At 39.3% G+C, this 13353-nt stretch overlaps 1 protein-coding gene across 3 annotated transcripts in view; it reads right to left on the bottom strand.

The window, feature by feature from the left end:
• Positions 1–13353, bottom strand: part of LOC124713763 (ribonuclease H1-like) — a 140937-nt gene that overhangs the window by 39591 nt on the left and 87993 nt on the right. For all 3 annotated transcript variants that reach the window (XM_047242971.1, XM_047242972.1, XM_047242973.1), the window contains exons 3-4: positions 9015–9311; positions 6056–6147 (exon numbers count right to left, since the gene is read on the bottom strand). In XM_047242971.1, the coding sequence (XP_047098927.1) occupies positions 6056–6147; positions 9015–9311 (389 nt within the window). The remainder of the gene's footprint in view (positions 1–6055; positions 6148–9014; positions 9312–13353) is intronic.

The raw sequence follows: 13353 nt of genomic DNA, 5'->3' as shown, positions 1-13353 counted from the left end.
GCGGACTTCAATGTGAGATACTTATAACAGTTTCCACAATGAAACTTTGTCTTGAAACCTGGCAGAAAATCCAAAGAGATTCTGGTCATATGTGAAGTATGTTAGCAGCAAGAATCAATCAATGCCTTCTCTGTGTGATAGAAATGGAGATACTATCAAAGACAGTGCTGCCAAAGCACAGTTACTTCACAAAAGGAGACAAAGTAAATATTCCATAATTTGAATCGAGAACAGCTGCCAACATGAGTAACGTAGAAGTAAATATCCTCGGTGTAGTGAAGCAACTTAAATCCCTTAACAAAAGCAAGTCTTCTGGTCCAGACTGTATACCAATTAGGTTTCTTTCGGAGTATGCTGATGCATTAGCTCCATACTTAACAATCATATACAACCGTTCGCTCGGCGAAAGATCCATACCCATAGACTGGAAAGTTGCACAGGTCACACCAATATTCAAGAAAGGTAGTAGGAGTAATCCACTAAATTACTGGCCCATATCGTTAACGTCAATATGCAGCAGGATTCTGGAACATATATTGTGTTCGAACATTATGAATTATCTCGAATAAAACAGTCTATTGACACACAGTCAACATGGGTTTTAAAACATCGTTCCTGTGAAACACAACTAGCTCTTTATTCACATGAAGTGTTGAGGGCTACTGACAAGGGATTTCAGATCGATTCCATATTTCTGTATTTCCGAAAGGCTTTTGACATGATACCACACAAGTGGCTCATAGTGAAATTGTGTGCTTATGGAATATTGTCCCAGTTATGTAACTGGATTTGTGATTTCCTGTTAGAGGTCACAGTTCGTAGTAATTGACGGAAAGTCATCGAGTAAAACAGAAGAGATTTCTGGCGTTCCCCAAGGTAGTGTTATAGGCCCTTTGCTGTTCCTTATCTATATAAACAATTTGGGAGACAATCTGAGCAGCCATGTTTGGTTGTTTGCCGATGACGCTGTTGTTTATCAACTAATAAAGTCATCAGAAGAGTAAAACAAACTGCAAAATAATTTAGAAAAGATATCTGAATGGTGCGAAAAGTGGCAGTTGACCCTAAATAACGAAAAGTGTGAGGTCATCCACATGAGTGCTAAAAGAAACTCGTTAAACTTCGGTTACATGACAAATCAGTCTAATCTAAAAGCCGTAAATTCAACTAAATATCTAGTTATTACAAGTACAACTACTTAAATTGGAATGAACACAAAGAAAATGTGGGGAAGGCTAACCAAAGACTGTGTTTTACTGGTAGGACACTTAGAAAATGTAACAGACCTACTAAGGAGACTGCCTACACTATGGTTGTCCATCCTCTTTAGAATACTGCTGCGGGGTGTGGGATCCTTACCAGAGAGAGTGTCATAGGAATGATACAGGATTTGGGCTAAACGTCATTAAAAGAGAGGCGTTGTTCGTTGCGACGGAATCTTCTCATGAAATTCCAATCACCAACTTTCTCCTCTGGATGCGAAAATAATTTGTTGACTCTGACCTACATAGGAAGGAACTATCACCACGTTAAAATAAGGGAAATCAGAGCTCATGCGGAAAGATATAAGTGTTCATTCTTTTTGCGCGCTATACGAGATTGGAATAATAGAGAATCGTTAAAGGTGGCTCAATGAACCCTCTGCCAGGCACTTAAATGTGTTTTGCAGAGTATCAATGTAGATCTACAAAGCTATATGGGGAATCCTTCTGTGATTATAGCATGTTTTATAAGGTACTTGCTGAGAAACCCGGCATTGCCCAGGTCATAATATATGGCACTGGAGAAGGCACGAGTACCATTCTAGATATGAGCTTCATACAGACATATATCACATTAAGGATATTATGAATTCAGTTATCCTGTTAGTAAGATAGTTTGGTCACGGTTCTTGGCACTGGATGAGTGTGGTGGGCAAAAATCCACAAAATACAGAGCAATACATACTTTTGGGCATGTCTTCATAAGACAGTGTCAGTGCCAGTATGGATGGAACCGAGTGAGGACTGTATAAGCGAGTATATTCACTAAAATGGTAAAGTTCAAATGTCAAATACAATATATATTTTTCTATGAAAATTAAGTGTTCCACATCACATATTATACTGAGATATCTGCCAACCACAATCACCCACTTCCAGCCACCACAGTATAGATGAAACACAAGGACAGGACTATCACCATTACACCGTGCCATGAAAATAGAAATATTTTCACGTATGTGGTAAAGTTCATAAGTCATATATTACTTAGCTTTATCTACGAGTATTGCTCCATACTTTGTGGATTTGTGTCAATCACAATGATCCAGTGCCACATGCACCATGACCAAACTACCTTAATAACAGGATAACTGCATTCACAATATCTTTAATGAAATGTACTATACATGCAAACTAAGTTGACACTCAGTGCGGTGGCTAACCGGAGCGACCCTGAATAGGAAATGCCTTCATAGTCACTCCCACCAGCCACCGCTCCGAGTGTCAACATAGTTTGTGCTTATGGTATGTCTGTATACATCTCATATCTACAATGGTACACATGCCTTCACTTGTGCCATATATTCTGACCCAGGCAACGCCAGGTTTCTCAACTAGGTTAAAAAAATGGTTACTTGATATTACATGTCATTATTAAAGTCTGAATGATGAAACTGCACAAGCATCATATTAAGTCGGATGATTGAAACAATAAAAACATTTTCACATATACGGTAAAGTTCATAAGTCACACAGTACATGGCTTTTCCTAAGAGTAACATGAGACCAAGGGCTACCAATGACCACAACCCTCACTATTCAGTGCTCATTTAAGAGAATACAAGTATTCTGCTAATGACATTAACAAAAATATCACCATTCTCCATAAAGCAGAAAAAGGAGATTATTAAATATTCTAGAAGAAACTGAAATTATACCCATGTGACAAAAACAACCAGACAACATACTTAACAAACAAAAAGAGCTAAGGAATAAGATGTATATACAAAATTTCAACAGTGATTTAACCAAATAATTTTGGTTTGGAGTTTACGTCCTGCATATAAAACTGTCTAATTCGACATGACCTGTTCTATACTCTATCTTGATACAGCAATTAGCAAAAGTCTGTAATTTACACATATGAATCCATTTCACAGATGTATATAAAAATGACCTCAGAAATAACAAGAGACATGTAATGTAGGTTCTTTGACATTGCATGGGGGCTTAATTATATAAATATGAAAGGCAAATACTTTTTTTATTTTTTTTAGTAGCTGTCTGTCCGATTACGAAGTCTCGTAACCGGTTGGCCCTGACTAGTATTATTACGCAATCTGACTGCATATAACAACAACAAAGAATGAAAGAAAATTTCCGTTAATACAATTAATTAATTAAGTCCCCAGCAACTATAAAACCTACGAAACCAAGACACAAGTGTAATTGTTCTGTGTGTGGAAGTGTGATTCAACGTACACATCTGGCACGGTTCTTCGTCAATAAGACCAGATATTTTGAACACCATTTATACTGAAGCAATTAAAAAAAAATAGAAATACTATAATTGCGTAAGGAAACCAGAATTACACTCTAATACAAGAACACAAGCCAGATGCTTTGTTGACTGAACCTGTAATGACGCATTATTTAAGACATTGAAATAATGAAAAAAAAGGGAATTTTTTTACCTTCATATATATTGACGAAAAGCACTCTGATCATTACAATATCTCCATTCGAACAACATCTGCTGTCTAGCACATCAAACAACTGCATAAAACATGGAACAAGCACTCCCTACTACAACATCTCAACACCGACTGACTCCTACCACATCTCAACAAGCACTGACTACTGCCACATCTCGCCAAGCACTCTCCACCACGACTTCTCGACAAGAACTGCCAGAGGAGGCGGCGGAATAAAACTCTTTGGCGCAATCTCTGGCGCTGTGGTTCAGTGTAGCCACCTTTCAACATGTCAGTTCCATGTTTACACTATGTGACAGTTATGTCAAATGTAATCAGAAATTGTCACTGCCAAAGATTTGACAGCAATATCATACACTACAAACAGTATATGAAGGACAGATTTCGTATCCTGTTGTATGCTGCAAAAGGACATAATGTAAGTAGACACATATTACTGCGACTATGTATACAGTTGTCATTTTATAGAAATTGATATACGAGGTGCGGCTAGAAAAAAACCGGACTGATGCTGGAAAAAACATTTATTTACAATTTCATCTTATCTCCTTCAATGTACTCTCCTCCTCGGTCTCTACACCGCTCCATATGAATTTTCCACTGTTCATAGCAATGCTGCAGATCATTTTCGGTAAGTCCATACATTACTTCAGTCGCTTTTTCTTTTACTGCTTCAACAGTTTCAAATCTAGTTCCTTTCAAAGCTGACTTGACTTTAGGGAAAAGAAAAAAGTCACAGGGGGCCAAATCAGGTGAGTAGGGTGGATGATCTAAGATGGGAATGTTGTGTTTTGCCAAAAACGTCTTCACTGACAACGCACTGTGAGCTGGGGCATTGTCTTGGTGAAGGATCCATGACTTTTTTCTCCACAAATCGTTCCGTTTTCTCCGTACTCGCTCACGTAGGGTAGCCAGGACGCTAATGTAGTAATGCTGATTCACTGTTTGTCCCTCTGGTACCCAATCAATGTGCACAATCCCTTTGATGTCAAAAAAAAACAATCATCATTGCCATTCGTGCTTTTTTTTGTCGTGGAGAACCAGGAGTTTTCCAATGCATCGATTGGCGTTTAGTTTCGGGATCGTAAGTAAAAAACCACGATTCATCGCAAGTAATAACATTTTGTAAGAAGGTGGGATCACTTTCAATGTTTTCCAGGATGTCAGAACAAATCATTCTTTGGCGTTCCTTCTGTTCAATTGTGAGACACTTTGGAACCATTTTTGAACACACTTTGTTCATGTTGAAACTTTCATGAAGAATCTGCCTAACACTTTCCTTGTCAACTCCTGTTAACTCAGACACTGCTCTGATTGTTAAACGGCGATCTTGTCGAACAAGTTTACTGATTTTTTCAATGTTTGCATCAGTTTTTGCTGACAATGGTCTGCCAGTGCGAGTGTCATCACTGGTGTCTTCGCGGCCATCTTTCAATCGTTTAAACCACTCAAACACTTGTGTTCGCGATAAACAATCATCGCCGTACACTTGTTGTAACATTACAAACGTTTCACTTGTAGATTTTCCTAGTTTGAAACAAAATTTGATGTTAACACGCTGTTCTTTTTGTACACTCAACATTTTCCGACGCACAGACAAAACGTCAACTACTTAAAACAGACGCCACGGGCAGACTGAGTGCAGGAGGCAGATGAAACTCGAGCAGTAGGCGGAGCGAGGGTCACGTGACAGGCCACGCGACTTTCAGCCTTATTGCATTCGTTTTATTGTTTCACCAGTACTAGTCCGGTTTTTTTCTAGCCACACCTCGTACGTACAGCTGTTTGTTCCTCTTTATCAAAGGCCACTGATGATGGGTTATAAATCCAAAAACCGGTTTTGGGAAAAAAACTTTCTAGTGTGGCTCATGGTGTATAGAATATGTCCCTTAATAGTTAGTTTTGTAGTGAATAGGTTCCAAGACAATGGAATCTTCACTTGTATACAATCAATCAAGGAAGAGAGCCAGTGTGCACACATACCAGAGGATCCCCAATGGCAGTTCCATTACATAAGGCACATGCTATTAAAATCTCAGTCAGCTGTTGCAGACTAAACTTAGAAATCAGCTCAGGACCAACAGTGATAGAAAGGTAAAGTTAAAAACTCAGTTCATTCCTGAAGTGAGTCAAACTCAAAGCCTTCAATTCTAGTATTAACGACTTGTTTATTTTTAGATCACTCTGCTTGACTGCCAAGCTGGTATGGCTCATTCCTTGTCTCATTATTGCCAAAGCTGAGTTAATGACATTCTTAATTACCATATTGCTGAAGGTAAATTATAGTCACCAGTAAAAAGACAAAGAAAATAACTTGGGTAGAATTATTCTTTAAAAAGAAAATGATTCATTCATTACCAGCTTTTTTTGCTGTTTCTACAGCATAGGTTGCAGCCTGAATTTCTGCTGTGTTATTAGTTGGTCTCCCAACAACAGGTTCAGATATATTTCTGTAAAAGATAATAAAAACTTCTTTTAAAAGATATTCACTTTCTATTGGATTATCAGACATATTGCAGAAAAAGAAGTCATGGATTAAAATATTTCATGCAGTAAGTGTCCTACTGAGGAAAATCTTTAAGCAGGCAAAGTATGCATTCCACAACTGAAATATTCAATTCTTTTTTATTAATAGTTCAAGCTACCTTTTCAATTTACACATTTCTGTTCAACGTTCATAAAATTATGAGGCCCCTCACTTAAAAGAAAAAAGATAGCACTATCACAGAAAATTATCTCACTAAATAAAATGAACAGCTCTCGTATCTCAGCTCCTCTCAATACATCTGATAAAACATCAGCATGAGAATAAAAACATCCAAGACATCCGCTTGCAGCCAGCAAGTTGATGGTTCACTCCACAGATATGGGTCACATCATAAGGTCAACAAACGTTCCTAGACGGAACATAAGTAAACTATTGCCAAAAGACAATACTATTACTTAAAATCCTTCCTTTTATTTTACCATCTCTTGTGTTATGTATGCAATGGCATTACACTGCTGTTTCCCTACATCTACATGGTTACTCTACAAGTCATAATTAAATGCTTGACAGAGAGTGCAAGGCAACACATTCAAATTGTCTCTCTACAACTCCACCCTTGGTCTCTGATTTCTCTTATTTTACTGGTTTTTTTTTTTCTTATTTTATTTTATGTATGTGGAATACAACTAAATATTTTGGCACATTTTGAGGAGAAAGTTGTTCATTTTACACAATTTGCTGCAATGGAAAACATTTTTATTTTAGTGGTGCCATTCCAACTTGCATATTATATCCATAACTCTGTCTCCCCTACTTCGTTTTAACACAAAGTGAACCACACGTTTTTTAGCTTTTATAGATGTCCTCCTCATATACAGTTAGGATCTCACGCAGCACAGCAAGGTATTTTGGGCTGAAGGATTGTGTCGGGTGGTGTGGGTAGATGCAGCAAGGAGGTGGAAAATGGGAAAAGGGGTTGGGGTAAGGTGGCTGACGGCTCAGATAGGATAGGCATGTAAGGGGTAGGTGGCTTAGAAAATCGGGGATAGAGAGAGACAACAGCTGCACAGGATGTACAGAGTAGAACTTCAGAAAAGCTGGTGCTGAGAGGATGGATACACATGGCACAAGTTGTGATGCAGCCACTGAACTCAGACATGTTGTGTTCACCGGTGTGTTCCCCCACTGGACAGTCAACTCGTCGTTGGCCACAGTTTGTCAATGGCATTCATTCTGGTGGACAGCTGCTAGGTGGTCGTACCAATATAAAATGTTGTGCAGAAACTGCACCAGAGCTGGTGTATAACATGATGGCTTTCGAAAGTGGCTCGGCCTCTGACAGGATAGGATGAGGCTGTAACAGGGCTGGAGTAGGATGTGCTGGGTGGTTGAGTTGAGCAGATCCTGCACCTGGGTCTTCCACAGGGATCTGACCTCACTGGCAATGGTTTGGGAGTGGGGTGGCCTAGGGATGGACCAGGGTGTTGTACAGATTGGGTGGGCAGCAGGATACTTCTTTAGAAAGAATGAAAAGGGTTGTAGGTAGGCTGTCCCTCATTTCTGGGCATGATGACACATAGTTGAAGCTCTGGTGAAGACACAGTTTCATTGGTCCAATCCAGCATGAAATGTACTTTTCTGTAGCTGGTTCTTGGGAATAATGGGATCATTACGGGTTTGTGAGGATATGGCACATGAAATCTCTTTGAGAACTAGGTTTTGGGGATAGTACCTGTAGGTGAAGGCTTTTGGTTGGTTGGTTGGTTGATTTGGGGTAGGTGACCAAACAGCGAGGTCATCGGTCCCATCGGAAGGATGGGGAAGGAAGTTGGCCATGCCCTTTCAAAGGAACCATCTTGGCATTTGCCTGAAGCGATTTAGGGAAATCACGGAAAATCTAAATCACGATGACCAGATGTGGGCTTGAACCCTCGTCCTCCCGAATGCGAGTTCAGTGTGCTAACTAACCACTGCGCCACCTTGCTCACTGTGGTGGATTTTGAGAGATTTTCAGCAAACTGGACAAAGGAATTTTTGGCATTGCAGATACATCATCCACAGGCGGCGAGGCTACATGGGAGAGACTTTCTTTATGTGGAAGGGATGACAGCTGTAGAAACACAAGTACTGTTGTTGATTAGGGCTTGATACTGACAGGGGTACAGCTTGAGCTACCAGTGAGATGGAAGTATATCCACGAAGACAACATGTTGGGCTTAGAGTAGAACCAGATGAAGTGAATGGCAAGAGAAGTATTGAGGCTGTGGAGGAATGAGGATAGGATGTCCTGGCCCTGGGTCCAGATCAAAACACCATCGATGAAATTAAATCGGGCTAAGGGTGCCTAGGAAGTTAGGAAGGTTTCCCTCTAGGTGGCCCATAAACAGAATGGCACAAGAGGATGCAATGTGGGTTACTAGGGCTGTGCTGCAGAAGTGCTGAGATATCTTCCCTTCCCCCCCCCCCCCTCCCCCTCCCCCCCTCCCCCAATGGAGTAGTAGTTGTTTGTAGATGTGTAACTGGTTAGATGTATAAGGAATGAGATGGTGGGTCTGGAGTCTGAAGGACATTGGGAGAGGAAGTGTTCAACAACAACAAGGCCATGGTCATGGGGAATGCTGGTGTGTACAGAGGTAGCATAAACAATGATGAGTAGGTATCCAGGTGGTAATGGAGCAGGGATAGTCACAAGGAGAGAGTCTTTCAGCTGAAGCAAAGCAACCAGCTACAACAGGACGTCCAGAACTGTGAATACATGTAAGGAGAGTGGTTAAAAATAAAATATACATAGTAATAAGATTTTTTTAAATGTACTTGATTCACACTTACAAGGGGTGATTGTCACCAAACCACACGCCAATGCCTGCTTTAGCGCCTTTTTTTCCATTCTTTTCACAAGCTCCGTCAGTGTAGACTTCCACATAGCCTTCATTGTTGACAATGAAAGCAGAATTTGACGATAAGTTGCCTCTGAAATTTAATGATGACACACTGGCAACTTTCCGGCCCTCACTGGAGTCTAGTTTTGGCTGTTTCACAGAGTTATCCTCTGTGCTCTGAGTACTATATTTTCGTTTTGCTCCTCCAATGGAACTGCTGACTGAAGCATATTTGCTACCAGAGGGCCTAAAAGTTTAGTTTATATTAACACAGTTAACAACAATGAGGTATAAAGAAAGAAATATGAGAGGGCAAGTAAGAACATGAGAGACTAGAAATATTTCCATAATATGATCAGAAAAGTGAGCCAACTATTAACAGAAAAAAAAATCAGTTCCTATATGTTCTGTCAGTGACAAAATACTATTATTACATTAAAAAATATTTCAAGTGGCTTGTTACATAAATTTTATTCTGAGGTTTGAAAAACGAAATAGTTTTTCAAACTTACACAAGAGAACAATAGACTATTTGGTCACATTGACAAGGTTAATGTACTACTAATGTAGTATATACTTGCTTCTTGAGGTTCCAACACAATTAACATGGAAGACTATGCATTATTATTAGGACTAGAGAAAAAAAACATAGTTTGAATAAAAAGTACCATATTATTGCACAATAAAATTTCGCTAACACTTGGTGACCTCCTGTACAAGCTTGCAGTAGAATATCTGCAGACAAGTTGCAATCTATCACAGAACTCTTATTACAATAAAAGAATTAGCTATCACAATAGCCAATCTGCCAAAGTAACAAATTCCCTTATTACACTCAAATGGTGTGGAAATAAGTTGTCACCATACTAAATTTATTCATTATTCATTTGTTTAACCCTCATTTCCTTTCTAGACATGATTTTGAGGAATAAGCTTAAATTTTACACATATAATAAGTGTTTAATAAACAACGCTCTTCAAAATAAGAACTGCTGAAGGATCCAACACTGAGGGGGGCAGAATTATGGTATGGGTAGGTATTGCGAATCTGCATTGGTGAATAAACAGACCTCAACATCGTTTGGCATGTCCAAATATGATGGTTCAAAAACTGAAGGAATGACAACATCCAACCTTCCATTCTGCTGTCTGGTAGTGCCAGCAGCAGTATTTTTATGGATAACAATACAGATCATCACACAGATTGCATACAGAAAAAGGAATCATTGAATGCTGTGGTCAGAGTGCCATTATGGACCATGTCTATGATTTGCTTGGGAGATGTTTCACTACGAGGTCAACATCACATAAAATCGTTCCTCACTTGGACATTGTTACTACTCTAGATGAGTGTTAAAATATCCCCCACGACATAATCAATTAATTACACAGTAGTGGAAGATTGTGATGAGGACTAAACACATATATTAGGGGGACTAATTGCGCATAATTTGCAATTTACAAACTCACTCACTAGTGCAACAATTATTCTCTCCTAACGTAGATAAGAAATGCAAACTATCTACATCAGTATTTTCCATAATATTACATTGTACAGAAAACTATCTTCTCCTTGTATAATACTGGATTGATTAAACAAAATAATATTTGACATTTCACCCAACTTTCCAATAGTTTTTATCCTCAATAATACAGATAGCCGTACCATATATGCAACCACATCGGAGGGATATCTGCAGAGAGGCCAGATTAAAATATAGTTTTGGACAAGGGGAAGCAGCCTTTTCAGTATTTATAAGGGCATTAGTCTGGCTGCCTGCCCAATCTGGCCTTGTAATATTAGTAAAGTCATTAGTCACTGGGAATAACAAATCTAAGAGCTCTACAGGCTGGAACACAGAAGATTAGCTTCCATAACTGGGTAGGAAGACTGGAGAATTTAAAAATCGAAAAGATCGGCCAAACTAAGATTTAGTGGAAATTAGTAAATGTGTGAAGACAGAAAGAAAAGGACTTCAGGTCAGATGAGTCAAGTGTTATCAACACAAAATCAGAAGTAATGCTGAAGTAGAATTAATAATGAACAAGAAAATAGGAATGTGAGTAAGCCACTATTAACAACAGCATAGCGAACATGTTATTGCAGTAAGACACCAAGATAAAAGCCACCATAGTAATAAATCCATAATTCATGAAAAGACAAAGTATGTATGATGATATAAAAGAAATTACATGGATAGTTAAGGGATTGAAAATTTAAATCTGTAGGAAGACACCAATTTGATAGTAGGAAATGGAGAGAAGGAAAAAGAAGATGCTACCTGGTAGAATTGTGCATAGAGCAAAATTTAATCATTGTTTGGTTTAAGATGCCAGAAAGAAAGTTTTGCATGTGGAACAAACCTGGAGAGGATGGAAGTTTTTGATAGATTATATAATGGTCAGACAGATATTTCAAAACCAGTTTTCAAACAGCAAATCATTTTCAGGGCAAATGTGGACTCTAACCGTAATTTATTGGTAATGAATTCTAGATAAAAACTGATGAGATTTCAGAAAGGTAGATGAGACCTGGATAAACTGGAAGAACAACTGGTTGTAATGAGTAACAAAGGGAGCATCCAGCAACAAAACACTGAAAGAGGGGAAAGGAATAGAACAAAAAAATGAATGGGTAGCTTTGAGACTGATGACAGCGAAGGATCAAAAAATCAAAACCTTTAGGACCAATAAAAACCTTCTGATAATGCAAGGTAACTTTAGTTTAGTAGGTAAAATGAAAAATAATATCAAAATGCAGCAAAAGATGCAAGCAAAAGAGATGAGAGACCTAAGAAAATTGAGACTGACAGAACATACTAAAAAGGGATAAGCAGGAATGGCTGAATGGGAAATATTAAGACTTCATAAGCACACATGGTTACGAGAAAGCCAAATGCTGCCTATCAAATAAATAAAAAGATCTTTGGAGAAAACAAAAGCAGCTGTAAGATTACCAAGTGCTCAGATGGCAAGCCAGTAATAAGCGAAAAAGGGAAAGCTGACAGGTGGAATGAATATATAGATTGATTATGCAAAGGAAATAAACCAGAACACAATATTAAGAAAAGGGAAGAGGAAGGAGATGAATTCCCTCAAAATTATTGAGATCCTTGGGAAACAAACCATGCCAAAACTATTCCACCTGTTATACATGATAGGGAAACAATGGAAATACCCTCAGACTTAAAACCCAATTTCAAAGAGATGCTAATCCACCAGTTAACAAGTCAGGATACAAAATATTGACACAAATTATTTCCAAAGACTGGCAGAAGCAAACCTTGGGAGAGATTCGCTTAGCTTCTGGAGAAATGTAGGAATATGTAAGGTGATACTGACCCCACGTCTTAACGTAGAAGGTAGATTGAAGAAAGGCAAACACGCATTTGTAGTGCTTGTAGATTTAGGGAAAGGTCTGACAATGTAGAGTAGAATACACTATTATTGTAAGTCACAACAAAAAAAAACACAATATGACACTCCCAGAAAAAGTATATTTCACAATCTCACAGGACAATAGCTCATAATGTATACAATGTAAAGTATAGCCACATGGCAAGACAGGTTCAGTTCAGTTCTAGCTAGTGAAGTAAACAGATGATGAGAGAGAGCAGATGGAAGGCTATCGCTGGGCAATAATTGCACACATACAAGGGGCATCACAAGTGGCGCTGGGAGCTGCCTACGCAGCAGTCATGGGTAGCCACTCGGGCAAGGCGTCTCCCACTGGGAGCCATGCTTTACAACAGTAGAAGCGGAGTGACTGTCATGCTGTAGATGCCAGAACATAAGACAACTGCCGATATCAGATATGTCGGCTCTTGCACAGCGTCTAACTGGTAGCCCAGTGGGCTACCACATCCCACCTTCCATAGGTAAGCAGCAGAGCATCTCGGCAAGAAGACCCCTGCTTGGCCATGTGTCCAGAATTGTCCTGAACCATGCCAATGTCTTTGGAAGTGTCAGACAGACCCTCCAGTTTTACCAGCTCATGGTCCGTGCAGACATGAGTGTACAGCCAGAAAGTCACTGTCCAGCAGCACAGTTTTGAGTCTTGGTGGCTCCCATGCTGGTAGTGGAAGCCATTCCACATTTAAATTGGCTCCTGGCATGGAAGAGCGCTGCAATGATGGAGGCAGTGCCAGCAGGGCCAGTACCGTAACCTGATCTTCTGATATCCGATCCATCTAGGGGAGCCTACAAACAGAAAGAGATGAGAATGCAGTCAGGTTTGGCGAACAGAGCTGAGAACTAGAGGACAGGAACAGCTCATGAGGAGGAGGGGA

The sequence above is a fragment of the Schistocerca piceifrons genome, chromosome 1, assembly GCF_021461385.2.
Source record: "Schistocerca piceifrons isolate TAMUIC-IGC-003096 chromosome 1, iqSchPice1.1, whole genome shotgun sequence".
In the NCBI taxonomy this organism is placed as follows: Eukaryota; Metazoa; Arthropoda; class Insecta; order Orthoptera; family Acrididae; genus Schistocerca; species Schistocerca piceifrons.
Note: the sequence above shows the minus strand (reverse complement) of the source record. Positions and strands in the feature narration are given on the sequence as shown.